The sequence below is a fragment of the Primulina tabacum genome, chromosome 15 (genome assembly GCF_025594145.1).
Source record: "Primulina tabacum isolate GXHZ01 chromosome 15, ASM2559414v2, whole genome shotgun sequence".
Lineage (NCBI taxonomy): Eukaryota > Viridiplantae > Streptophyta > Magnoliopsida > Lamiales > Gesneriaceae > Primulina > Primulina tabacum.
Window position 1 is genome coordinate 264974 of NC_134564.1, and position 27411 is coordinate 292384.

General features: G+C 34.9%; 1 protein-coding gene and 1 pseudogene across 1 annotated transcript; one reads left to right on the plus strand and one right to left on the minus strand.

Moving 5' to 3' along the window:
• Positions 1-18252, plus strand: part of LOC142527817 (villin-3-like) — a 30612-nt pseudogene extending 12360 nt beyond the window's left edge.
• On the minus strand, positions 173-1415 carry LOC142527816 (uncharacterized). Its single transcript, XM_075632776.1, has 2 exons — positions 1022-1415; positions 173-938 (listed from the first exon to the last, which is right to left on the minus strand). The coding sequence occupies exons 1-2, from the start codon at positions 1085-1087 to the stop codon at positions 429-431; spliced, it is 576 nt and encodes a 191-aa protein (XP_075488891.1). The 5' UTR covers positions 1088-1415; the 3' UTR covers positions 173-428.
• Positions 18253-27411: the final 9159 nt, after the last annotated feature.

Genomic DNA, 27411 nt, shown 5'->3' on the forward strand with positions numbered 1-27411 from the left:
GTAACATAATCCGTGGATCTACAATTTACATAGACATATGAAATTGGATACGCCCCGATAGTCATAGTCCGGTAGGACAAAAACTAGGGGATTTCATAGATCGACATGCGATTCACTCTTGATAAATAATTAAAGACATTTAATTACTTCACTGAGTAGAATTAGTTTGGCACATAGTTGTCAAAAGCGCGAGGCACAAAAAAGCGCTCAAGTGTCTTGGGGCTTCAAGTGCAAAGCGCAAAGCGAAGCACACGCTTTACGGAAAAAAGCGCAATAAACAAATATTATAAAAAAAATCAAAATAAAATAAAGAGTCTTTGAAAATGTGATAGATGAAATATCAAATGTCATTATATTCGTCATCTTCATCTTCCAAATCTACGTCACGCCACAATAAACAAAATATTATCAATAAAATAAAAAATCTTTCAAATTGTGATAGATGAAATATCAAATGTTATTATAATCGTCATCTTCATCTTCCAAATATACGTCATCAGCCTCATCACTTGATTTATATCCATTGGTATCTTCTTCTTCTTCGGTTTCAACATCAATGTTGATCTCTTCTTCATCCACAAGACTAGTTCGAGCTGAAGATTGCTTCTTTTTGCTGAAGTGGATGATGACGCTCCTTTTGAAGTAGATGCATTTCGAGATCGAAAGTCATATGCACTTTCACCAACCCCAACCGCTTGTGCTACATCACTCCAACGCAAATCATCATCTTCAAAGACCAAATCGTTATCATCATTCTCATTATCACTATCATCCAACTTTCCCAACAACCATTCGTTACTATCATCTATTTCTGACAAAGAAATAGGATCAATCTTATCTCGCATGGCATATCTTCGCCTCAACGTTCTGTTGTATTTGATATATACCAAATCATTCAATCGTTGTTGAGACAACCTATTTCTTTTTTTAGAATGTATCTGCCCAAAAAAAAAGAAAGTAAGAAGTTAGGTTCATACTCCATAATATAAAATTTAATATGTAAAAAAAACTTCTAACTTACATGTTCAAATACACTCCAATTACGTTCACAACCTGAAGAAGAGCATGTGAGGTACAAAATCTTCATTGCAAATATTTTTAATTCAGGTGTTGATGCACCATAAGAAGACCACCAATCAGCTTGAAAGTTGAAACACAAAAAAATATAAGATTAAATTTCTTATCATTCAAAGTTTGTATCTATATTCTATACTATAAGTAATGTTTGGGAAATAAATTAATATTGCACTAAATATTATTTAACTGGTGATTTTGAAGCTCTTTGTCTAATAGCCATGGGTAAACCAAAAAGTCCTTCTGCTTTTTTGTATTTATCCAATTGAGTTGTAATTTTATCTTGTAAATCATCACCTCGCATCAATCTAGCTATGCATTTGTACAGACCCTCTAACACTTCTTCATCATTTTCTATATCAGGATTTGAGTAAAAAATCTCAGGATTTAAGAAATATCCACCCGCATGCAAAGGATGATGGAGTTGAACGTTCCATCTTTTGTCGATGATTTCAAATATACCACGATATTTCTCTTCATTATTATTAAATGATGCAGCGATAGCTTCTTTGGCTCTGTCCATTGCCTCATAGATGTAACCCATTGGGGACCTTTTTTCACTGTCTACTAGCTGCAATACTTTCAGCAATGGGCCGTCAACTTTTAATGCAAAAACTGTAGTTTTCCAAAAATAAGGCATCAATATCACTTCTGCAACACGTTTTCCAGCCGCCTCTCTAGTATATCGACTTTTTGCCCACTTTTCAGATGTAAACATCTTTATCAGATTTGCTTGTTGAACTTGAAACCGCTTTAAATTCAAAAAAGCAGTTGCGAAACGAGTCTTTGCAGTTCTTACCATGTCTCTCTGTCCAGTAAACTCCTTCATCATGCTCAACAATTGTGGTCTATTGTAAATATAATCATTCACCATCAATGCCCGTTCATGCAATTTTTTGAGGTTAGGAATTTTGAATATTTCCTCAAGCATCAAATCTAAGCAATGAGCTGCGTATGGAGTCCAATACAAGTGTGGAAAATTGTTTTCCTAAAGACGACCTGAAAATATGAAGTAAATTTACTTTAAAAATTGAAAAATCATATTTTTAATTCAATTTGCAATTTAAAATATTACCTGCTCTAACATTGCAGCTTGCATTATCTGTTACAACCTGAACCACGTTCTGTTCTTCAATTCGATTCACAAATTTAGAAAGTAACTCATACATCTTATCAGAAGTGTTAGAATAACTTGAAGCATCCACCGATTCAACAAATATGCTTCTTTTAGGACCATTTACCAAAAAATTTATAAGAGTTCTACTTTTTTATCTGTCCACCCATCTGCCATGATTGTACATGATCTTCTTCGTGTGATTTGAGAAGCAGGTTTGTATTTGCCAACTCCTTTTTCAAATACTTAACTCTTACTTCATGATATGATGGAGGTTACATTCCCACTCCAAAAGTCCTAATAGCATCAATAAAAGGTTGCAAAGAATCATATTTAACAGCATTAAAAGAAATTCCGGCATCATACATCCACGTAGCAAATTTCTGAACCGCATCTTCTCTTAATTTCTTTTTATTTTCAACATATTGATCTTTAATTTTAGCACGTCTCTGTTTGACAATTTCTTCAACATTTTTCGCAAAATAAAAATCAATAGGCCCTGCTTGTTTACACCTTTTACCCTGCACCGTAGGGCCGGAGGACATTGGTCGTTTCCGTTTCATTTTAGTTTAAATAACATCCTCATCCTCATCTTCTTCCAAATCAACAATATCATCTAAATATGGAATATCATCTATTTGATTCTTCAAAACACTCTTTTTTTGCATGAACCCTTTAATTTCTTCTTTAACATGCTCCGGACACTTCGGACAAGCTTTCACATTTCTGTTGCCCCCAACTAAATGTAGCTTGTGCCGATAAATCCCACCATTTGTTATTTTACCACAAAAAGAGCAACATACAATATTTGGATTTTTAGGATCCGGAAGTGTTGCATAATTCCAAGCAATGTCCTTTCGATTTGATGGAATTGTTGTCCTTTCGATTTGATGGAATTGTTGTGTTTGACATGTTTAAATTCTGAAATATAAAAACAAATCATCTATTATGTTATTAAAAATAAAAAACACAATTTGTAATTTTAAACAAAAATTTCTAAAATTAGGGTTTAGTGGTTTACCAAGTGGTTAGCAAATGAGCGGCGGTGGCGGCGCAGCGGCGGATCGTCGGCGGCGACGGCGACAAGGCAAAGGCAAAGAAGACTCACGCACAAAGGCAACAAGCAACAGTGGACTTCAGCAGAGAGACAACGTAACGATAGGGATTTTCATATAAATGGGCTGGGCTTATCTTTGGAGCTGGACTTGGGCTAAATTTTGACTTGGAAAAAATTTAAAAAACAAAAGTGGGCTGAAGCGCAATTGGATCGCTCAGAATTTCTCAGGCCAAGCGCACTGAACGCTTTTCACAACTATGGTTTGGCATAGCTCGAGAGAGTGTGTTTAATTGAATCGGAAATCCTGTCGGAAGCATACAATCACTATCGAATGAATTAATAAATTAACGAGGGGTAGGTGAGCCGATTTTCCCAACAAATTCATTTCTCATTGAATTTCAATCAACCATTCTAGATATTATATCTCATTATTTAATTCCTGAATCTTTTATTTGCATGTTTATTTGAGCATAGTAGTAATAAACAATCATCCAAATTTCGTTATTAAAGATTTAATAACTGAAAATAATAATTGTCAAATACAGTCTTCAGTGGAACGATACTCGTACTCACGTACATTATACTATTACTTGACATCGTGCACTTGCGATTATTTTTGAGCACACAAAACCATATTTTTATTAAGGATTCCACAGTACAAGTTTTGCTCGATCAATTGTTACGCAATTGTATATGTTTGTCTCTAACTATTATTCTCCCTTTCAGATGATGGAAATTTTACAAGCTGAATCAGATTCTGGTGAATTCTGGGTTCTCTTTGGTGGGTTTGCTCCAATTGGTAAAAAGGTTTCTACTGAGATTGATATTATTCCGAGAAGACTTCTCCACAGCTTTATAGGTAATTGTTTTAATATCATATTATGTTTGGCCTCTGAAGTAGCGGCATGTATTTATGTCGATATAAGTCCATGTCTCTCTAGTTTTCGATTTTTCTTTCTTTTTTGCCAAGGACTATTGAAGGGAATTAGGTGGGTGAGGTAATCACCTATCTTTTGTAGGTATATAGCATTCCACACTATTGGAAATTGGAATCCATTTGGTTGCAGCTGAAGATCTTATGTGGTGATTGTTAAGGATAAACTTTATCGGAAGAGTTTTGATCTCGGATTAAGGTTATGTTGACTTTTTAAGGTTCACCAGCACATGGATCGTACTAAGAGAAAACTGCTGTGGCATATAATACGATTGAATTTTTGTCATAAACTAACTTGTTTTATTCTTGAAATTGTTTCCTTTTTGTTTTGAAATGAGTTGGTGCAAGTGAGTGATGTTATTAAATTTGTCTCAGTTGACGTAACTCCTACTTGCGTCCTTCCTTTCTTTGCAGCATTGTTGATGGTCAACTCAAGAGTGTAGACAGTGAACTTTCCAAGTCAATTCTGGAAAATAACAAATGCTATCTGTTAGATTGTGGTGCTGAAGTGTTTGTTTGGGTTGGTCGTGTTACTCAAGTTGATGAGAGAAAGATCGCAATTCAAGTGGCAGAGGTTAGAATCTTAATATATGTCTCTATATTCCATGATTCATATAGATTTCAAGAGCGAAATGATGTTCCAGAATTTTTGTCTTTCCAAAATAGACCAAAATCAACACAAACATACCGGCTTATCCAAGGTCATGAGACACATTCATTCAAGTCCAAATTTGATTCATGGCCATTAGGATCAGCACTTCCCGTAGCTGAGGAGGGAAGAGGAAAAGTAGCTGGTATGTCCGATATCATGTATTAGACATATACTGAGAATGTCCGCAAGTTGTGAAATACTATGCAATTTTTGTAGCTTTGTTGAAGCAGCAAGGTGCTGCCATGAAGGGAACAAGTAAAAGTGCTCCGGTAAACGAGGATGTCCCTCCATTGCTTGAAGGAGGTGGAAAGACCGAGGTCCATGTGTTGTGTGAGAAACTGAAATTCCAGCAGTAGCAGCAGCTAGCAAATTTCAGCAGAAGCTAAAAATTCCAGCAGAAGCTAATATTTCAGAAGCTGGTATTTTTCCAGCAGATTAGAATCCAGCAGCAGCAGCACGAAATTTCAGCAGACAGTTACTAATTCAGCCATGACTTGTAACTGAAGCATTTAAAACGGAATAAAGATTGTTAATGGCAGATTATGGCCATTAATTGAGAGGCCAACGGGTATATAAGCAGTGATTTCAAATCCAGAGGTTAATCGTACTCTGGCAACTTTACGTAAGGCAGAGTTTGGGTCAGAATTTTGCCTATATATAACACTCTCAAACCTCTGAAATGGGTTACACAAATTTTGAGATTATCACTTGAATTTTCGAGCTAAGAGAGTGCTGATTTTCGAGCAGCAGAATCCAGTAGCAAGAAGAAGCAGATTTCAGACTTCAACCGAAACACTTTTAGCAAATTACTGTAAGTGGGCTTATGTATAAATATCTTGAAACCCGTTTGATGATTTCTGTTTTAAAGCAAAAGTATATTCTTGATTTCTGATATCTGATTTTGAAGCACTGAAACTTAGTGAACTAATGGTAGGAATATATATTCTGAACATTACTGATTACTGGCCTCACCCCTTAGAGGAGAGAACATATAAGGGACTGATATCAGTTTAGCCATGAAATTCACGAACGTGCTCAGTGCTTACTTGTTAAACTTCTGATTCCTGATTTCTGAATACTGAATACTGATTTCTGTTATGAAAATGAGAATTTCTGTATATTATTCGTATTATACTGTTTCTGTATGAAAATGATTTCGAAAACTGAGAGTTATTCCCACCCCCGCTTACTGAGTGACAATCTTATCACTCACCCACCAAACTCATCTCAGATAAGAACGATGAAGAGTTGTTAGAAGAAGAGGAGCAACTTCAGTTTTGGGGCTGGGGATGAAGATCGCTGTAAAACATTATTAATTGAGTTGTATCAGACATTGAGTATTCAGTATTATAAATAAAAGACTGGTTTCTGAATTTTGTACTTCTGAGGCTTGTTGTTTTCGAATGTAAATTTGAGAGCAATGCCGGTGTCAACCTACCCCCATCCCGGGGCGTGACATTGAAGTGGTATCAGAGCGAAACCGGGTTTCATAATCTGGGGAGGATGAACTAGAAGTAATAAGTTCTAATAGACTTCTGAAAATACGTTCTGAAAATTTTGGGAATAGACTACTGAAAATAAGCTACTGTAATAGACTACTGAAATGATAGACTGAATACGTACAGTTAGGAGAATCAGTAGGGAAACAAAGCAGTAGACCAGTAGATCTGAAACCAGAACCAGTAGATGGAATTTTTCCAGCAGAAGCTAATATTTCAGAAGCTGGTATTTTTCCAGCAGATTAGAATTCAGCAGCAGCAGCACGAAATTTCAGCAGACAGTTACTAATTCAGCCATGACTTGTAATCATTATTAATTGAGTTGTATCAGACATTGAGTATTCAGTATTATGAATAAAAGACTGGTTTCTGAATTTTGTACTTCTGATGCTTGTTGTTTTCGAATGTAAATTTGAGAGCAACGCCGGTGTCAACCAACCCCCGTTCCGGGGCGTGACATTGAAGTGGTATCAGAGCGAAACCGGGTTTCATAATCTAGGGAGGATGAACTAGAAGTAATAAGTTCTAATAGACTTCTGAAAATACGTTCTGAAAATTTCGGGAATAGACTACTGAAAATAAGCTACTGTAATAGACTACTGAAATGATAGACTGAATACGTACAGTTAGGAAAATCAGTAGGGAAACAAAGCAGTAGACCAGTAGATCTGAAACCAGAACCAGTAGATGGAAACCAGTAGTATCAAACCAGTAGCCGAAAACCAGAACTAGCAGAAGGAAACCAGTAGATCTGAATGCAGAAGATTGGGTCAGTAGACTCGGAATTCAGCAGACTGGTTCTAATAGTGCTGGAAAGCAGCAGACAATGCTGGAAAAGCAGCAGACTGATTGCAGTAGCATCATAATTGCAGTAGACAGTGGATTCCAGCAAGCGAATGCAGTAGGCCTTGCAAATGGCATGGAAGTTGAGGTGTTTTTCGCGCAAACTTCAAACGGCCATAACTTTTGATCCAGGAGGAATTTTTACTATTAAAAGTAGGCGTTGGAAAGCTCTCGACAAGGAGAACCTAACCTAAGACATTCAATCATTCTAGCACCGCCGACGAACCCCAAAATCCATCGTTTAGATAGTGATATCATCATTTCCGTAAAATTTTCCAACTTTTCGAAATTTTGAGAAATTTTCATTTCCAAATGGCTTAGCATTTTTACACCAAACTTGGTACCATTCATTTTCTTGATGTGAACGATTTTTAGTAAATTTTTCACGCAATTCTGAGACCGAAAAATTTTGGGCTATTTTCTACTACTGAATGTTATTGGCTTACTGATTTTGTTCATTCCAGTATTCGTCTATAACTTAACCTGTATTCTTGAAGATCATTTCTGAACCTTTACCCTCATGTTTTGGATGTAGGATATGGCTGAGCAGAATAGCTACATTAAAAGCTTAGAGAGGAAGCTACAGAAACTAAAAGAACATAACTACTGCCTAGAGCTGGACAAGGATGAATTAGAGCGTCGAGCAGAACACTTAAGAAGTGATGTTCAAAGATATGCTCACTATCTGCATGAGGCAGAAGAGGGGAATAGGAAAAAGCTCAAGAGGAGTTCGAAACCTCCCAAGAGACTGTTGCAGAGTTAATCGAATTACGTGATACCTTGGTTGAGAAGATCCAAGTACTTAAGGATCAAAACCATCAACTCGTGCACCAGCATAACCAATATAGTGCACAGACTGATGCTCAGATTCAAGAGCTGCAGGATACTGTGGAAGTTCTTAGTGACCAGAATGCAGTTCTGCATGGTCATATTGAACATCTAGAAGCAGTAATAGCCAACCATGAAGATGAACCCGAGGAGGATCCCGAAGAAGAAGAAGAAGTTGAAGAGGATCCTATGGATTTAGATTTGGGAGAAGTGATAGATTAGAACGTCAGTAGTAGTTCTTTGTAATAACACTTGTTCCATTTGCATTTCTGTTTTCATTTCGAAGTTCAGTTGTAATTGCACTTTCTTGGGAAATCAATAAAAGTTATTTTTAATCATTGGTTTCATATCCAAATTTTGAGCAATTACTCAATCATTGTGTTTCTTTTCTTGAGTCCATATTTTGCCATCAACCTTAGAACTTTCGTATTTGTAGGAAATGGACGGAAGACCAGTAAGAAACAATCGCAACCCTCGTTACAACAACCGTAACAACAACCGCAATGAAGAAGATGCACAACAACCACCACAACAACCACCAGCAGTTGGCCTCAGTCAGGTGGACTTGATGGCTATAGCCACGATTGTGGCAACCACGCTACAAGGGTTAGTGAACCCTAATGCTAATCAGCCACCGCCACCACCTCCAGCTCAGAATTGGACGAAACATCACTATGAGGCTCTCCGAAGAGCAAGAGTCCCTAACTTCGATGGAAGCTCTGATCCTGAGGTTGGACAAAATTGGATGAAAGAGGTGGAGAATCATCTTCGACTACTTGAGGTTCCACAAGGGATCAGAGTAGATGTGATTACACCATTTCTTGTGGATAAAGCAGCCAAATGGTGGGAAGGAGTCTCACCAGCTATGGTAAGGGCGGGACCTATCACTTGGCAAAGGTTTCGAGAGGCATTTCTGAAGCAGTACTTCCCGACAGCAGTCCGAGTGCAGAAGCTATCAGAATTTGAAAGCTTGGTTCTAGAACCAAACATGTCAATGGTGGAGTATTCATCTAAGTTCCACTCATTGGGAACTTACTCCCCAACCATCATGGGAGACGAGGCCTTGAAGATGCATCGCTTCAAGAAGGGATTGAACAGCCGTATTCAATCTGCCCTTGCCGTTATCGAGCCCAACAGTTTTGATGAATTGATGGGAGCCGCCATCAGGGCTGAGAATGACATTAAGAGGCGTGAAGGTGAGAACAAACTCAAACGTCCTCAGTCAAGCAAATACCAACCAGGCCAACAATTCAAGAGGGCTAGGCTTTCAAGTAACCAATCCACCAGTGATCCAGTTAAAGGAACCATTTCTTCTCCATCAAGCAAAGAGGGAGTCAAGTGCCAAAATTGTGGATTCAATCATACTGACAACTCGAATGATGTCGTAGCTGGTACCATTCTAATCAATAATATACCTGCTTATGTGTTATTTGATTGTGGTGCTACGCATTCATTCTTGTCTAAGAGATTTGCCAAGAAGTTAGGAGCTAAGCCAGATAACTTAGAAGAACCATATAGAGTAGCAACTCCTGCAAATCGAATTTTAGAAACTCGCACTCTATATCGGAATATTAGTGTTCTCATAGAAGATCAGAATTTCAAGGCAAACCTAATCCAACTAAACATGGTGGAATTCGACGTAATTCTTGGAATGGATTGGTTAGCCAAGAATCATGCTTTAGTGGACTGTCATGGAAAGACGGTAACCATCCAAGCTCCACACCAAGAGAAACTTTTATTTCATGGCAAGACAAAAGATCGAAAGACTCTTCTTTCTGCTTCTCAAACTTGGAAAGCCATGAAAAGTGGAGAAGAAGTTTACCTTGCTATGCTAGGCGAGGTAAAAGAAGGAACCACGCGTAGGCTAGAAGAGATTCCGATAGTACAAGAATTTCCGGATGTCTTCCCTGAAGAACTCCCTGGCGAACTTCCCGACCGCGAAGTGGAATTTGAGATTAATTTAGTACCCAATGCTGCACCAATCTCAAAGGCACCATACCGAATGGCTCCGGCAGAGTTGAAGGAACTCAAAGAGCAACTTCAAGAATTGTTGGATAAGAAGCAGATACGGCCAAGCACATCTCCGTGGGGAGCTCCTGTCCTCTTTGTTAAAAAGAAGGACAGAAGCATGAGATTGTGTATCGATTACAGAGAACTGAATAAGATCACAATCAAGAATAAATACCCACTTCCAAGGATAGATGACTTGTTTGACCAACTCAAGGGAGCTACGGTCTTTTCCAAGCTCGACTTAAGGTCAGGCTATCACCAACTCAAGGTCAAATCAGACGATATTCCGAAGACAGCCTTCAGAACAAGGTATGGACACTATGAGTTCACAGTGATGCCGTTCGGGTTAACAAACGCTCCGGCAGTATTCATGGATCTCATGAACAGAGTGTTCAAGCCATTTCTTGACAAGTTTGTTGTGGTATTCATCGACGATATTCTAGTATATTCTTCAAGCGAAGAAGACCACAAGGAACATCTTCGTCTCACCCTCCAGACGCTGAGAGAAAAGGAAATTTACGCCAAGTTCAAGAAATGCGAATTTTGGCTAGAGAGCGTCACATTCTTGGGGCACATAATATCAGCAACAGGAGTATCTGTGGATCCTAAGAAAATAGAATCAATCGCAGATTGGCCTAGACCAAAGACTGTGACAGAAATTCGAAGCTTCTTGGGACTAGCAGGCTATTATCGAAAATTTGTTGAAGGATTCTCTTCAATAGCAATACCTCTCACCAAACTCACACAGAAGAACTCTAAATTTCAATGGAGTGAAGATTGTGAGAAAAGCTTAGAGACTTTGAAGAAGAAGCTTACATCCACGCCAGTATTGGTATTGCCAACTGAAGGCAAGGACTTCACCATCTACAGTGATGCATCTAAAGGAGGTTTAGGATGTGTACTCATGCAAGAGGGAAGGGTGATTCCATACGCGTCAAGACAGTTGAAGCCGTATGAACAGAATTACCCAACACATGACCTTGAATTAGCTGCAGTGGTGTTCGCACTAAAGATTTGGAGACACTATTTATATGGTGTTAAGTGTGAGATTTTCACTGATCATCAAAGCCTCAAGTACTTGTTCACTCAGAAAAAGTTAAACATGAAACAGAGACAATGGATTGAACTCTTGAAGGACTACGATTTGACGATAAACTACCACCCAGGCAAAACAAATAAGGTAGCCGATGCTTTGAGTAGGAAGGATATGAACAAAGTAATCCTAGCGTCACTTTCAGCACAACCATGCCTTCGAGAGGCCATCAAAATGAGTCAAGATAGAGATTTCGCTTTAGTGAAGCTGAAAGAGCAAGCTAAAGAAGGGAAATCACCAGAATTCGAGACGGATAACAAAGGAATCTTGTGGATGAAAGGACGATTGTGCGTACCAGACATTGATGATCTTCGACAAGAAGTAATGTCTGAAGCATATAAGTCAAAATTTTCAATACATCCTGGCAGTACCAAGATGTACAGAGATTTGAAGAAAAATTTCTGGTGGAATGGAATGAAGAAAGACGTGGCAATGTTTGTTTTTAAGTGTCACGTGTGCCAGCAAGTCAAGGCAGAGCAACAAAGACCTGGTGGACTTCTTCAACCATTAGAAATCCCAGAATAGAAATGGGAACATATTTCCATGGATTTTGTAGTTCGTTTACCAAAGTCGAGACAAGGTCATGACGGAATATGGGTAGTCGTAGATAGACTCACAAAATCTGCGCATTTCTTACCTGTCCGCATGAATTATAATTTGGACAAGCTAGCCACCTTATACATGAATGAGATCGTGTGATTACATGGAGTACCCAGCTAGCATACTATCAGACAGAGATCCTAGGTTTACGTCTCGATTTTGGAAGAGCTTTCAACAAGCTATGGGGACAAAGGTTACTCTTAGTACGGCCTATCATCCTCAGACCGATGGTCAAACAGAGAGAACAATTCAAACTCTTGAGGATATGCTGAGAGCTTGTGCTCTAGACTTCAGTGGTAATTGGAGCGAACATCTGCCCTTAATCGAATTCGCATACAATAATAGTTACCACAGTAGTATTGGAATGGCACCATATGAAGCTGTGTATGGACGAAAATGTCGATCACCACTGTATTGGGATGAGGTAGGGGAAAAAGCCATTGTTGGACCCGAAATGATCCAAAAAACAGTGGATAAAGTCGCTTTGACCAAGGAGAGATTAAAAGCTGCACAAGATCGACAGAAAAGCTGGGCTGATCAGAAAAGACGACCCGTGGAATTTGAAGTTGGAGAAAAGGCATATGTAAAAGTGTCACCCATGAAGGGTGTAATCCGATTCAATAAGGCTGGGAAACTGAATCCCAGATACGTCGGACCATTTGAAATTCTTGAGAAAGTGGGAACACTTGCTTATAGATTAGCACTTCCACCCGACATGTCAAGAATTCACAATGTATTCCACGTTTCGCAGCTGAGGAGATATATTTCCGATCCTAGTCATATTCTTGAAGCTGGACCGCTGTTGGTTGAGGGCAATCTAAATGAAGAGCTGAAATATGAAGAAATTCCGATTCAAATTGTGGATATCAAAGACCAAGTACTGAGGCGACGAACTATTCCATATGTCAAAGTACAATTGTCCAATCACACCGAAAGAGAAGCTACTTGGGAGTTGGAAGAAAAGATGCGAGAACAATACCCTTATCTCTTTGAAGATCATGCATAGCCAAGTTTCGAGGACGAAACTTCTCATAAGGAGGGAGGGATGTGAGAAACTGAAATTCCAGCAGTAGCATCAGCTAGCAAATTTCAGCAGAAGCTAATATTTCAGAAGCTGGTATTTTTCCAGCAGATTAGAATCCAGCAGCAGCAGCAGCACGAAATTTCAGCAGACAATTACTAATTCAGCCATGACTTGTAACTGAAGCATTTAAAATGGAATAAAGATTGTCAATGGAAGATTATGGCCATTAATTGGGAGGCTAACAGTCAGAATTTTGCCTATATATAACACTCTCAAACCTCTGAAATGGGTTACACAAATTTTGAGATTATCACTTGAATTTTCGAGCTAAGAGAGTGCTGATTTTCGAGCAGCTGAATCCAGTAGCAAGAAGAAGCAGATTTCAGACTTCAACCGAAACACTTTTAGCAAATTACTGTAAGTGGGCTTATGTATAAATATCTTGAAACTCGTTTGATGATTTCTGTTTTAAAGCAAAAGTATATTCTTGATTTCTGATATCTTATTTTGAAGCACTGAAACTTAGTGAACTAATGGTAGGAATATATATTCTGAACATTACTGATTACTGATTACTGGCCTCACCCCTTAGAGTAGAGAACATATAAGGGACTGATATCAGTTTAGCCATGAAATTCACGAACGTGCTCAGTGCTTACTTGTTAAACTTCTGATTCCTGATTTCTGAATACTGATTACTGATTTCCGAATACTGAATACTGATTTCTGTTATGAAAATGAGAATTTCTGTATATTATTCGTATTACTGTTTCTGTATGAAAATGATTTCGAAAACTGGGAATTATTCCCGCCCCCGCTTACTGAGTGACAATCATATCACTCACCCACCAAACTCATCTCAGATAAGAACGATGAAGAGTTGTTAGAAGAAGAGGAGCAACTTCAATTTTGGGGCTGGCGATGAAGATCGTTGTTCTTAGTTCTAATTTATTTTCCGCTGCATCTGTTCAGACATTGTATATTCTGGTTTTACATTTCCGCTGTAAAACATTTATCATTGAGTTTGTATCAGACAATGATTATTATGAATAAAAGACTGATTTCTGAATTTTGTACTTCTGAGGCTTGTTGTTTTCGAATGTAAATTTGAGAGCAACGCCGGTGTCAACCAACCCCCGTCCCGGGGCGTGACATGTTGTCTTAGGTTTCCTGTTGATCTGGTATTTGTTTATATATTAGATGCTCTGAGACCAAATTGGTTGAATTTTCATCATTATATGCCTCCAGGTTTGGCACATCAATGGCAATGCAAAAATTCCTGTGCCCAATGAAGACATCGGTAAATTCTACAGTGGGGATTGCTATATTGTGCTCTACATGTACCATTCTTCTGAAAGAAAGGAAGATTATTACTTATGCTGTTGGATTGGAAAAGACAGCATGGAGGTACCATCCGCTGTTGGGAGCTACACATTGAATAGAACTATTTCTAATAGAGAATCATAAAAATTAAACATGCTCTTAACAAGCCTAATGATTCAATCACCAACAAAACTTGGTTTTGATATTCAGGGAAATCGAAAGCTTAGAGCTAAATTGTCCAGCACAATGTATAACTCACTGAAGGGAAGACCAGTGCAGGTATTAAAGCACCTCATCATTTCCTCATTGGACAACGCAGGTTACAAAGCTAATAATGTACTTATCCAGGGTCGAATATTTCAAGGGAAAGAGTCGCCTCAGTTTGTTGCTATCTTTCAACCTATGGTGATCCTTAAGGTTCCTTTCAATACTTAATACGGGAAAGAAATAGAATATGCAAACCGAAGATAGTGAATTAGTGAAATTTACCCTGATTATTGCTACTCATTTCACCAGGTTGGAATGAGCTCTGCATACAAGAACTATATTGCTGACAAAGGTTCGAATGATGAAACATACACTGCTGATGGTGTTGCTCTCTTCCGCATATCAGGAACTTCTCTGCATAACAACGCAGTCATTCAAGTTCAAGCTGTGTGTTCATCAACTTCTTTGTCCTTAATGCTTTTAAACCTTTATGGCATTTCTTTGATTAACACTTCCCCTAGTTCTATAACTAAATGTTCTAAATCAGTTACAACTGTGTCAATTTAAATCAAATTCTTTTATCTTCTTAGGTTGCAACGTCATTGAATTCGAATGAATGTTTTCTGCTGCAATCTGGATCTTCACTTTTCAGTTGGCATAGCAATCAAAGCACCTTTGAGCAGCAACAGTTCACAGCCAAAGTTGCAGAATTTCTGAAGGTAGACAAAATAAGAAACAATCATTTTATCTTTGGTTTCTTCTTGAAAATTGAACTGCGGCATACAACATCATTATCCAGCTTGGACAACCAAACCAAGTTAAATAAAAAGAATGACTTCAATGCATGGGAGTGCGTAAGGCTTCTTTATCGACGTGAAATAAAAATGTGAAATTTGAGCACCTATCAATATATGTTGAGATATTCTTTGGTTTGAGATTCGTTTTGAGTTTTGAGTTTGGTTACAGGAATTCAAGTCTGGCTTTCCCGATATCCTCTTACATAGTATCTCTTCATCTGTTTTTGACATTTTTAAAAAATCATAGCCAACTACATGATTCTTATTCTCAGACTGACCGGGTTGCATTTGTTGCAAATAAAAAGCACTATTTGTCTTGGGGTATTTTGTTATTTGTGACTGGGGTATCTTCTGCTTTTCTGCGTTACAATTTGGGAATTTATTTTACACTATGTTTGTTATCTCCGCCGGGATCAGCTGTCAAACACACTAAAGAAAGGACAGAGAGCTCATCCTTTTGGTTTGCTGTTGGAGGAAAACAAAGTTACACCAGCAAAAAAGTATCTCCTGACGTTGTGAGAGATCCCCACTTGTATTGGTTGTCTTCTAATAAGGGTAGAGAACTCTTCTATGATGTGAATAATTATTTTGTATTCTCTTGTAACTGAGTTTTCTTGTGCTGAAATCTTGAGTACTAACTTTTGGCTTGTTTTTGCTCACATTTTTTGTGATGCCCATGCTGCCATGTTGACTTCCAGGAAAATTTACCTCTGAAAGTAAATTTTAGTTTTTATGTGTGCTGTTCATGATTAGTAGAGCATGCAATACTATAATTATTTTGTATGCCAGGTCGAAGAAGTATACAACTTCTCTCAAGATGACCTTTTAACAGAGGATATATTAATACTTGACACACATGCTGAAGTGTTTGTTTGGGTCGGTCAGTCAGCGGACCCTGAAGAGAAGCAAAATGCATTTGAAATCGGACAGGTAATTAATATCTCGATTTTCAGTTACTGGAGTGTTTTATCTATTGGTGCTCTATTGACATCTGAATCTTAATGCAGAAATATATTGAGATGGCTTCTTCATTGGAGGGGTTGTCGCCATATGTTCCACTTTACAAAGTTGTGGAAGGAAATGAGCCATGTTTCTTCACCGCATTTTTTTCGTGGGATCCTGCAAAAGCTAGTGTATGTCACATCTATTCATTTGCTCTTTATATATGTCCTTGTCTATGAGATGATTGTTGCACATTTATTTTGAATTAAGTGATTCCTATATCTTTGATGGATATCATGTCATGTTGAGTGCATTGATAGGGAGAAATGGTGCTAGCTTTAACACAGTTGAAGTATTTATTCTTTCTTTTAGAGAAGCCGACTAGTCTATAGGGCTATATATTACCAGGACAATGGGGTTATAAATTACCTGATTTTCGTTAGATATAAGTAATTAACAATCTACCGAATGAGATAGGGATGTGCTTGAAAATTTTCCTTTGTTTTTTTCGGCTGTAAGGCAGTGACATTCTTATCTCATCTCAGTTTCTCATGTTGACGTGAATGATTATGTGACGTCCCTATGTAACAAATGTTAGATGTTCTTTTTGCTGAACAGACACATGGAAACTCATTCCAAAAGAAGATCATGTTCCTCTTTGGTGCTGGTCATGCCGCGGCGGTATACTTATATAAAATTTACTTTAGCTCGAGCTTTTCTCTTTTCTGTTTTGTGCTCATTGTTCATTTAAAATCAGGAGAAACCCAATGGTTCTAATCAAGGTGGACCAACTCGAAGAGCTTCAGCTTTAGCTGCTTTGAACTCTGCATTTAAATCAACTTCATCTCCAAAAGCTAGTTCGGCCTCAATGCTGGGAGGAATTGGTCAAGGATCACAGAGAGCAGCTGCCGTTGCTGCTTTGTCATCCGTTCTGACTGCTGAAACGAAAAAATCCCCTGATGTCTCTCCTGCCTGCCCCAGTAGAAGTCCACCTGTAGAAGCCAGCCAGCATGGTATTATGATAATACCCTGTCCCCTCCCCTTCCCCATTCCCCCCATATAATGGTGAAAATCCTCTGAAACTTTGTATCAAAATACTTGGCATGTGAACTGTTCTACGGTTTCAAATATTTGAGTTCTATGGTTATCATCAGCTTTTGGTAAAGCCATAGATGCTTAGACACATAAATCATGTTATGGAACAATAGCTAAATGTGTGTTTCGTCATGCTCTTAGCCTTTGGGTATGGGAAAAGGGTATGCCATAGGCTAAGGGCATGACGTTGATAACTGATGTATTGGGTTCTGTTAGCAACACCATGCATCTGTCTTTAATATTGTGAGAATGAAATAGTTGAATAAAATTGCGAAAGAAGTTCATTGATGCAACTTACAAAATCAGTACAAACTTGTCCTGCTATCAAGGTGGAGGATTGGCTAATCCAAGGTTGACGTATATTCTCTAATCCAATTTTAATTAGTTTTTTGACCCAGAACTGTGACTATGCTTGCTTCCAGCTTCATCGAAAAGTGAAGACTCTGCAGAGACCGAAGATTGTAAAGAAGTTTTGGAAGTCAAGGAAACTGAGACATCTGAGCCCATCATAGAGTCTATTGGAGGGGAATCAGGGTCAAAACCAGATGCCGATCAAGATGAGAATGCATGTGAAACTGGTCGAAGTACATTTAGTTATGAACGGTTGAAGGCGAAATCAGACGATCCTGTTATAGGTATCGATTATAAGCGGAGAGAGGTTTGTTTCTTGGAACTTTTCCAATTTCAGTTAATTGTTATGCAGTCAACTTTTGTCTTCCCCGATGTTAATGGTTGATGGCACTTTAGTTTATGAAGTAGTAATAAGTGTTCCTTAAAAGATGGGATACTCTCACAACCCTTAAAACTATACGGATCGATACATCAAATTCTAATAATATTGACATTTACAGGCTTATCTTTCTGACGGAGAATTCCAATATGTGTTTGAAATGACAAAAGATGCATTCTATAAGTTGCCCAAATGGAAGCAAGACATGCTGAAAAGGAAAGTGGATCTCTTCTAGGATTCGACCAGCTCCGAAATGAAATGCCTTTTCCTTGGCAACTCTGCATATCTTTGTTTTGTTTGGCTTATATATTTCCAGAGCAAACTACTCTTATGGGTCAACCTGCGTGGATCGTGATTTTAAATTTTCACCATCTGCCTTGATAGTGTTGGTATCTGTTTCCCAGAAAAATGCGGGCGATTAAGGTTCCATGGTGTTTAGAGGCAGATGAAAAATGCGGGCGATTAAGTTTCCATGGTGTGTAGAGGCAGATGAAATTCTTTGATTTGGTTAGTAAGTATTTGTTGGTATGTGAATCTTGAAAATGTCGTGTTTCATCATCTATACTTATTTACATTAGGATGGTTAAATGTGTCATGAATTCAAATGATATTTTGATGTAATGGTGAAAGTCTTTGGAGTTTTATGGTTTTATCTGTGCTCCTTTCCCTTTTCTCTAATGGTGAATCTTCTCACCCTCGAAATTGTGTTGCATTTCCCAGTTTCGCGTATGGATGAATATGCAACACGGATCCATTGTTGTTTATTATCGTAATGATTGATGAAAGAAACTTAAATGATATAATAATTTGATCTTGCGTGCAATCAGTTATTACAAATATTCAATAGTATTTATATATAAAAAATTGATTATACAAACACACAATAACATTATATTTTATTTTAAAGTTGTCATATCTACCATATATATGTGGACAATCACTGCCATTACAATAATTAAGGATACTTAATTTAATTGTAGGAGCTAATAATTAATGATTTGCTTCCTTGGATTTTACGGTTGATATTGTCTTCTTTTCAAATCTATATCAATAAAAGTGTGCATAGAGGAGATTGTTTTCAAAAAATAATAAGAAATAAATGCATCATCATTACTAATGATTAATTGACTTTAGAGCCTTATTGTAATGTATCTATTACCTTAATTGATAATTATTTGTCCTTAGTGTGTTTCACTTATATAAATTATGATTTATGCATTGATAAAATCCATAATTTGATTGATTTTTAGTTCATTATACCTTATATGTGGTGATATATATATATATATATATATACAAAATTTGTTTCATTTCAATTCGTTCTATATATTATGCTCATTATAATTTATTATATAACATAAAATCAACAGCTTGAATTTTAATTTGAGAAACAATTTTAAAAGTAAGGTATATAAATTCTTAATTAATTTATTCATCTAATATAACAAAAGACTAAACCAATATAAATAAAAAAATTGATTCAAACTATTTTTTAAAAAAATCAAATTTTAATTTTTATTAAATAATTAATATTTACGTGTATCGCACGTGCTTCTTGCTAGTACCTATAAAAGTATGGATGAGGGGCAAAGTTTTTGCATTGTGATTTTACTATATTACCCAAAAACTATGCATTGTTTATATTAATTGCATGGACATTGATGGAAAAAAATATATAAAATTTAGGGACAAATTTGGGAGGACATTGGTGGAAAAAATATATAAAATTTAGGGACAAAGATATTGAATTTGTAATGTATTGATTATTTATTTAACTATGCATTATTTGTATTAATTGCATGGGCATTGGTGAAAAAATCTATAAAATTTAGGGACAAATTTGGGATATTGAATTTGTAATGTATTGATTATTTATTTAATTGATGCATTTATTTTTTTTAACTCATTAAACACATGAGGATCATAGTATTTTTATTTTTTAATAGAAAATTGTAAAATATGAAATTTTGAAAATAATATTACATAGAAATTCAATAGATATTTGATCATAAAAAATACATTAGAGAAATAATATTTTCTTCATACATAATTCTTAGAAAAAATATTAAAAAATAGATTTTTGTTAAAATTTAGGGACAAATTTGAAATATTGAATTTGTAATGTATTGATTATTTATTTAAATATGCATTGTTTGTATTAATTGCATGGGCATTGGTGCAAAAAATATATAAAATTTAGGGACAAATTTGGATGTTGAATTTGTAATTATTGATTATTTATTTAATTAATGCATTTATTTTTTGAACTCATTCAACACATATGATGATCATAGTGTTTTTATTTTTCTAATAGAAAATTTTAAAATAAGAAATTTTGAAAAAATGTTACATAGAAATTGAATAGATATTTGATAATAAAAAATAAATTAGAAAAATAATATTTTATTCATACATAATTCTTAAAAAAATATTTAAAAAATATATTTTTTAATAAAAAAACATATTTTTCATAAAAAAAAATATTAAAAGAATATATATTTAACTATTATACTTGTAAAAGTGTAAAAAGAATAATAAAATTTTTCATTGTAAATTTTCTACTATTCCCATAAATTGTGTGTTATAAGATTAATTGCAAAGAATAACAATGTTTTTCATTTTAAATTTTCTACTATTCCCATAAATTGTGTGAAATTTTTTACACAGTCATTAAATACATGAGATCATAATAGTGTTTTTATTTTTCATAGAAAATTGCAACATAAGAAATTTTAAAAATAATGTTACATACAAATTAAATAGATATTTGATAATAAAAATATATTAGAGAAATAACATTTTCTTGATACATAATTCTTAGAAAAAATATTAAAAGAACAGATTTTTTAATTTTTAAAAAAAATTCATTAAAAATATTAAAAGAATATATATTTAATTATTATACTTATAAAAGTGTAAAAAGAATAACAAAGTTTTTCATTGTAAATTTTCTACTATCCCCTTAAATTGTATGTCGTTAGATTAATTGCATGGAAATTTTCTACACAATTTATAGGAAATCTATGAATTAAAAATGAATATATGTTTGATACTAAAATATTTTTTTATTTATATACCTACAAAAGTGTAGATTATTGGCCATGTTTTCCAATTGTCAAAAGATAAAAATGACTTCCTCATCAATACAAATCTAAAAATTCAATAAAGATACATATGTAAATTTCTAATTTTTGTAAGTGTAAAATTGAAATATCAAATTTTTTTACTTATTCCACCTAATATATAATTAATTAGTAGCCTAATTATTCCACATAATATATAATTAATAGTTTAACAAATGCTAATGAATTGTCACTAAAATATACATTGATTGTAGTAATTTATATCACTTCAAGAATAAAATATAACTCATATATAGTTTTTAATTAATTTATTCGTCTAATATGACAAAAGACTAAACCGAGATAAATAAAAAAATGATTCAAATTATTTTTTTTATAATCCAATTTTAAATTTTATTAAATAATTAATATTTACGTGCATCGCACGTGCTTCTTACTAGTATAAATAAAAGAAATAAAATAAAAATAATCATTCAGGAATGTTTGAGTTCTTTAGAGTGGCCATAAAGACAAGATTGTACGTGCGTCTGTTAGCATCGCTATAGACTACCGTGGAAACGAGCTTTAGAATAGAACCAACGTCCAATCTGGCAGTGGTGGTGGAAAGGAGGGTAGTCTTAGTCTAAATATGGTGAACAGAAGAGGAGATCGATGCTTGCTTGGAAATGGGATATTGACAATAAATAGATGATTATATGCTTTTAGGCTTAGGCAGGTAGAGGTTAGCAATTTTCATTGAATGGGTAACCTGGAATCTTTCTTATCATTATTTTTCATCGAGCGTCTTACAGTAATCTCATACTCTCCTTTCACAAACATTCCTCAACCAATTTCAAGGATTCATCTTCCCCTAAACTCCTTGGTACTTCAACCAAAGATCATTAGCAACAGTAATCTTATTCCTCATGCAGGACCAAGTCATGAGTCGTTTGTTGAAAGAGCTTAAGCGCGTCTACTTGACCATCCATATTGAGTGTGGCATACGTAACTGATCGAGTCTGGGGAATGCCCCTAGAGTCGGAGCTCCTCAAAGAGCTTAAAAGCACCATTAATTTGTCCATCTTTGCACATACCATTTGTGGTCAATTAACGAGTGTCGAAATTAATGAGTGGTTTGAGGAAAAGCAGCTAGGGGAAAGATGATAAAGGAAATGTATTTCAATTCATGTGAAACATGTTTCACAATATAGAGTTCCTTCCTCTCATTTCATGTCATCATATTCTCAAGTTCTTCTCTCATCTCAATACATTTTTATTTGAGTGCATTGTTATTTGGTTGAGAAACACAAACAATCTTGATTTTGATAATAAAAAACTTGTTATTGTATTACTAACATAATTACTCAAGTATGTAGTTGCTAGCTCAAGTTGGAAACTGGAACTCAAATTTAGCCAAACTGAAAATATGGTAAGCTTCAATGTTTTAATGATATCTCACAGCTCGTTAATGCAAATGATAAACTGTCAAAACCATTGAACAGATGAGCAAAACTAAATGATCCGTTGAGCAGGTTCAGTTGATCGGATGAGCAAAACTTGATACAAACGTCAAAATCAGCTTGGCTCTGGAAAAGTGGCCAACAACGCGGAAATGACCATTTCAATATCAAAAATAGTACGGAAACTTTCCATACGACCATATTCTTGTGTCTAACGTACATATCATTCTTGGAGCATATAAATGCAACATTTTGAATATCAAATACAAGCTTTGGAAGGAGATTCAAAACATGAACATCTAACATGAAGAAATTAGCTAGAATGAGAGCAATGTGTGAGGATACATTTGAGAGATAAAGACACTGTAAATGATTAAATCCCCACATACAATCAATCACACACATAAATGATAATTGAACTTCAAAGTTTAGTTGAGTGAGTTTTCACACAAAGACTTTAAAAGTTGTGTACGTAGTCTTGCTATAAGAGTTGTTAAACATTATGCGGATTGTGATGTTGCGGCCTACAATCCAGAGTGTGCAAGGAGTTTCAATTAGGCAAGAGATAAGTCCTAAATTGAAATGGTTTTGTACAATGAGTTATATAAATAAAAGTCTTCTAGTGGATTCTTCTCAATGGGAAGAAAGGACAACGTAAGAGTTGTTAATCTCCAGCATCCATAAGCAAATTCGTGCCTATTTATTTATTGCAATTATTTACTCGCTACTTTTTTTAAGATACATTGTCGAAGTATTTTATGTGTATTTCAAATACCAAGATATTGCATATCAAGTGTTTGATAAAATGCTTCAAACAAGATGTTTTTACTCATTTAACTTGCATATCTTTTAAATATTTTACAAAATATTTAATCAGTTTCTACAAAGGATTATTTTGAGTGTTTTCCGCTGTGGTTTCAAAAAAAAAAACTCGATTGAAATCATTGGTATTCAATATTTCAAGAATCGAGCTATTGTAGCTCAATGATTATCCCTCAACTGATCATATCAGTTGTTCTACAATATTTGTGAGATGTTTTGTTTTCCTGTATTAAGAGAGTGTGTGTTCTGTTTGGAAACACAATGAGTGGTTGTACACCATAAAATATTATGGTGGAATTCTTTTCATCTTACCCGTAATTTTTATTTTAATAATTTTTAGGGATTTTCTATGTAAATCTCAGTGTCCAATTTTGTTATTTGTTTTCATATTTATATCTCAAGATGTCGTAGTAGGACTAACAAGTGGTATCAGAACCTTGATTTAAAATTCTGAGTATGCTTTGTGTTTACAGCCTAAACTGATCTTACACATCAAAAAATATTTTTTTGATATTTTTTTATTAAGGAGAGATTATTTTTTTCAGTCTACTAAATTGTTATAGACATAATGGCGGAAAGTACGAGATAACAAAGTTCAATCAGAGCAATTTTATGTTGTAAAAACTAAAGATACAAGCATATTTAGGAAATCAGAATTTCTTGACTGCTATTGGAGATAGACCGAGGGAAATGACGGATGATGGAAAGTGGAATGAGATGAATGATAATGTTGTTGCCAATTTACACTTGGCTATAGTAAACGAAGTACTGTCAATTATCTCTGATATAAATGCGGAAAAAATATATCTCATACTCTGACAAAGATATACGATGTCCAGTCACTACACATTAACATTTCCTAAAGAGAATGTTTTATACTCTTCAGATGACGGAATCCTCATCAATGACCGATCATATCAATACTCTAAATATTCTATTTGTCCAACTCGCCTCTATGGGTAATAAAATAGAGGAAAAAAAAGTTTAGAGCTTCTACTTCAAAGTTTACCAGACTCATATAATCAACTTATCATCAATTTAACCAACAACAACCTCATAGACTTTTTAAACTTCGACGATGTCTAAATGCGGTTCTTGGAGAAGAAAGTTAACGCAAGAATAAAGAAAATAGGTTGGTAACTTCGAAGCAGGCAGATGCTTTACCGATAATAAGAGGGAGATTTATGGACCGTGACTCCAGTGAGAGCCAAAGGCGAGGTAGATCAAAGTCAAAAAGTAAGAAAAAAATATTTGATGCTTTAAATATGGCAGTAAAATGCACTTTAAGAAAAAGTATACGAGTATCAAGAATGGTTCTCAAGGAAATGTGGCAAGTAATTCAGGTGGTGGTGAAATATTATTCAGCGAAACAACAACAATTGTATAAGGCAAACACACATTTTTTGACACATAGATTATGGATTCAAGAGCGACGTGGCACATGACGTTTGGAGAGAATGGTTCGATTAGTATGAAATTTCAGGACGATCTGTATTCATTGGAAATGATCAGGCATTGGAAATCGTTGGGGCCGGTAGCATCAAAATAAAAATGCTTGATGGCATCATTCGCACCATACATGATGTATGATATGTGAAGGGGCTGACGAAGAATCTTTTCTCCTTGGGGCGATTAAATGATATTGGGTGCAAAACCCATATCGAGAACGAGATTATGAAAATTGTGAAAGACTCTTGTGGTTAAAAAAAGATGAAAAAATTTGCTGCAAATCTGTATATATTTTTGGGAGAATCACACAAAGATGCGGAACTAGAGGTTGAATCGATTGGTTCAGGAGAATAACAATGTTATGGAATAGAAAGCTCGGACATATTTCAGAATGAGGTTTGAAAATTCTCTCAGAACCGAAGCTACTATTGGGACTTACAAAAGTGTCACTACTTTTTTGTGAGCATTGTGTTACTAGTAAACAACACATATCATTTTCTTCACAACCTAAATAAGTATGCTTATTAATACTTCTTAATCGTTTGTAATTTTGTTGTAATGCTGTCATATAACACTATTCTGTCAATTTTTCTTTGAGAAAAGAACTATTCATGTTAAAGTATCTGGATTGTCAGAGACATATTTCCTAATTAACATTTCTCTCCAGGGACTTGACATTTTGGCGAAGAAAAATTGATTTGCTATATTTCTCTTTAACCCTTGAATTCCATATATATTTAGTGAATAACATAATATATTCATCCACTAAACAGATGTCATGTAATTCAAGACTTACATAGCTTGAGTATATTTCTTTTTTTTTTTCGTGTTTTGACTGTTAAAATAGTTTATCCCTATAAATCATGATTTAAATAGGGTAACCATTCTTCCGGCTAAGACTGACTCTTTGGTTTCTACCGAAGTCATATTCCATATAATTTTAACTGATATCATATGACTCATTTCTAAAAGTTTAATGAATCATTCTCTGTTGAGATCAAGTGTTCCTGCTGCGATGCTCATAGTCGACGTCCAATCATCTATGAGATCTTCTCTAATTTTGAAGTCTAGTACATCAAAGTTAAGCATAACTTTATAAAGATGTATAGGTTCTAAAACAGTTTTCCTATAGGGTATTGGTGCAAGAGAATTTGACTTCTCTTTGACCTGGTTTCCACTGGGTGTGCTTCTCCACTAACATGAAAATCTGTTTGGGGTCCTCTCATATATGTATTATGAGATCTCATACTTTTCACTGAGAAGATGACCATGTTATTGAAGGTGGTTCACCCATAGCTGTGTTCATCTTCGGATCTACGACCTTTAGATTTGAAAAAAATTCTGCAAGGTCTTGGAGATCATCGAGACCAATCTTTTCTAAAGTTGTCATCAAATTAATTTCTGTTCTGAGATATTTTTAATTAGATTGAACTTTTTTTTTGTCGATTAAATGTTTTGGCATCATCTTGACCTTCCTTCTTTGATATAGTAAAAGTTCAGTACCAAAAGATAGTTGTAACCTTCCTACCGGAGTTTTTTTTTACAAGAACGTACTTGTTCTAGAATTTGGATTTTTGTTTGAATATCATTTAGTATTATAAAAATTTATTCTTGTCTTTCAAAATTTTTTCCATCTTTTGTGGTCCATAATACAACGTACTACCATAATTCTCTACAGTCTTTTGGATTTCTTTAAGATATCGGGAGAATTTAGAGGAATTCGGTACTATTTCGAGGAACTTATTACACTAAATCATAATTTTACCTTTGGATTTGATAAGTTCCTTTTGCTCTTGATATGTAACATTGATTAGATATTTTTGTTTCAAATATTCCAAAGTATTGTAACAAGTCATGTAATTAATCTTGAACATGTGTTCGGACCCATATTATTTGAGAAAAATCACTTTCTCAAAAACTTAATTACATAGTAATAATAATTTCGAAATAAACCTCGACTTTGATACTATTTTTGGACTGATAAATCAATCAATAAAATTAACAAAATATATGAAAGCATTGTAGGTAGTTTGAACAAAATTTTATGTATGTTATGGAGTTAAAAATAAATTTATGCTTAAGTTTGGAGATTTATTTTCAATTTACTCTGTTATTTATTTTAATATATGTAAATTTAAATCTTATCCCAACATTTGATAAAATTTTGGTAAAACAAAATTTTGTATCTCCATTAGTAATTTTATGTGTTTGATAAAAAAATTGAATAACATTTTCTATATCCTACAAAATATTGAGATAAAATATGAATGAGGTAAATAGAGATTTTATCACGAAAATAATTTATTGTGGATAATTTTGTCCATAAGATAATTATACAGGTGAAGTCAATTTTTGGATTATTTGTTTGAGAAATTGAGGCATTTTCTCTTCTCCCATTTCTCCGGGTCACTTTAAAATCTAACCTTAAGAAAAATTTAATTTTAAATATTAATCTTTTAGAATTCAAAATTTGATAAATAACATCCACTTAAAAAAATAAATAGTTAATTAAAAAACAAAAGAAACCTACAAAACAAAAAAGGAGAGAAAAGAAATAGGTTCTTGTTACCTCCATTCTTCTCATCCTTCTCACAACGATTCATCTTTTACTCATTGGTCTTCTCTTCGATTTTTTTTCTTCCTCTACATTAAGCAAGAGAATATTGTAGTAATTTGTTTTCCTAAAAAAGTTTCAGTTTTTCTCAACATTGTCAAAGATTTTAAATTAAGTGCAAGTTCTAATGTCATCTCAATTTTTTTTTTTGTTGATTTACTGGTTTTTATTACAATATATAT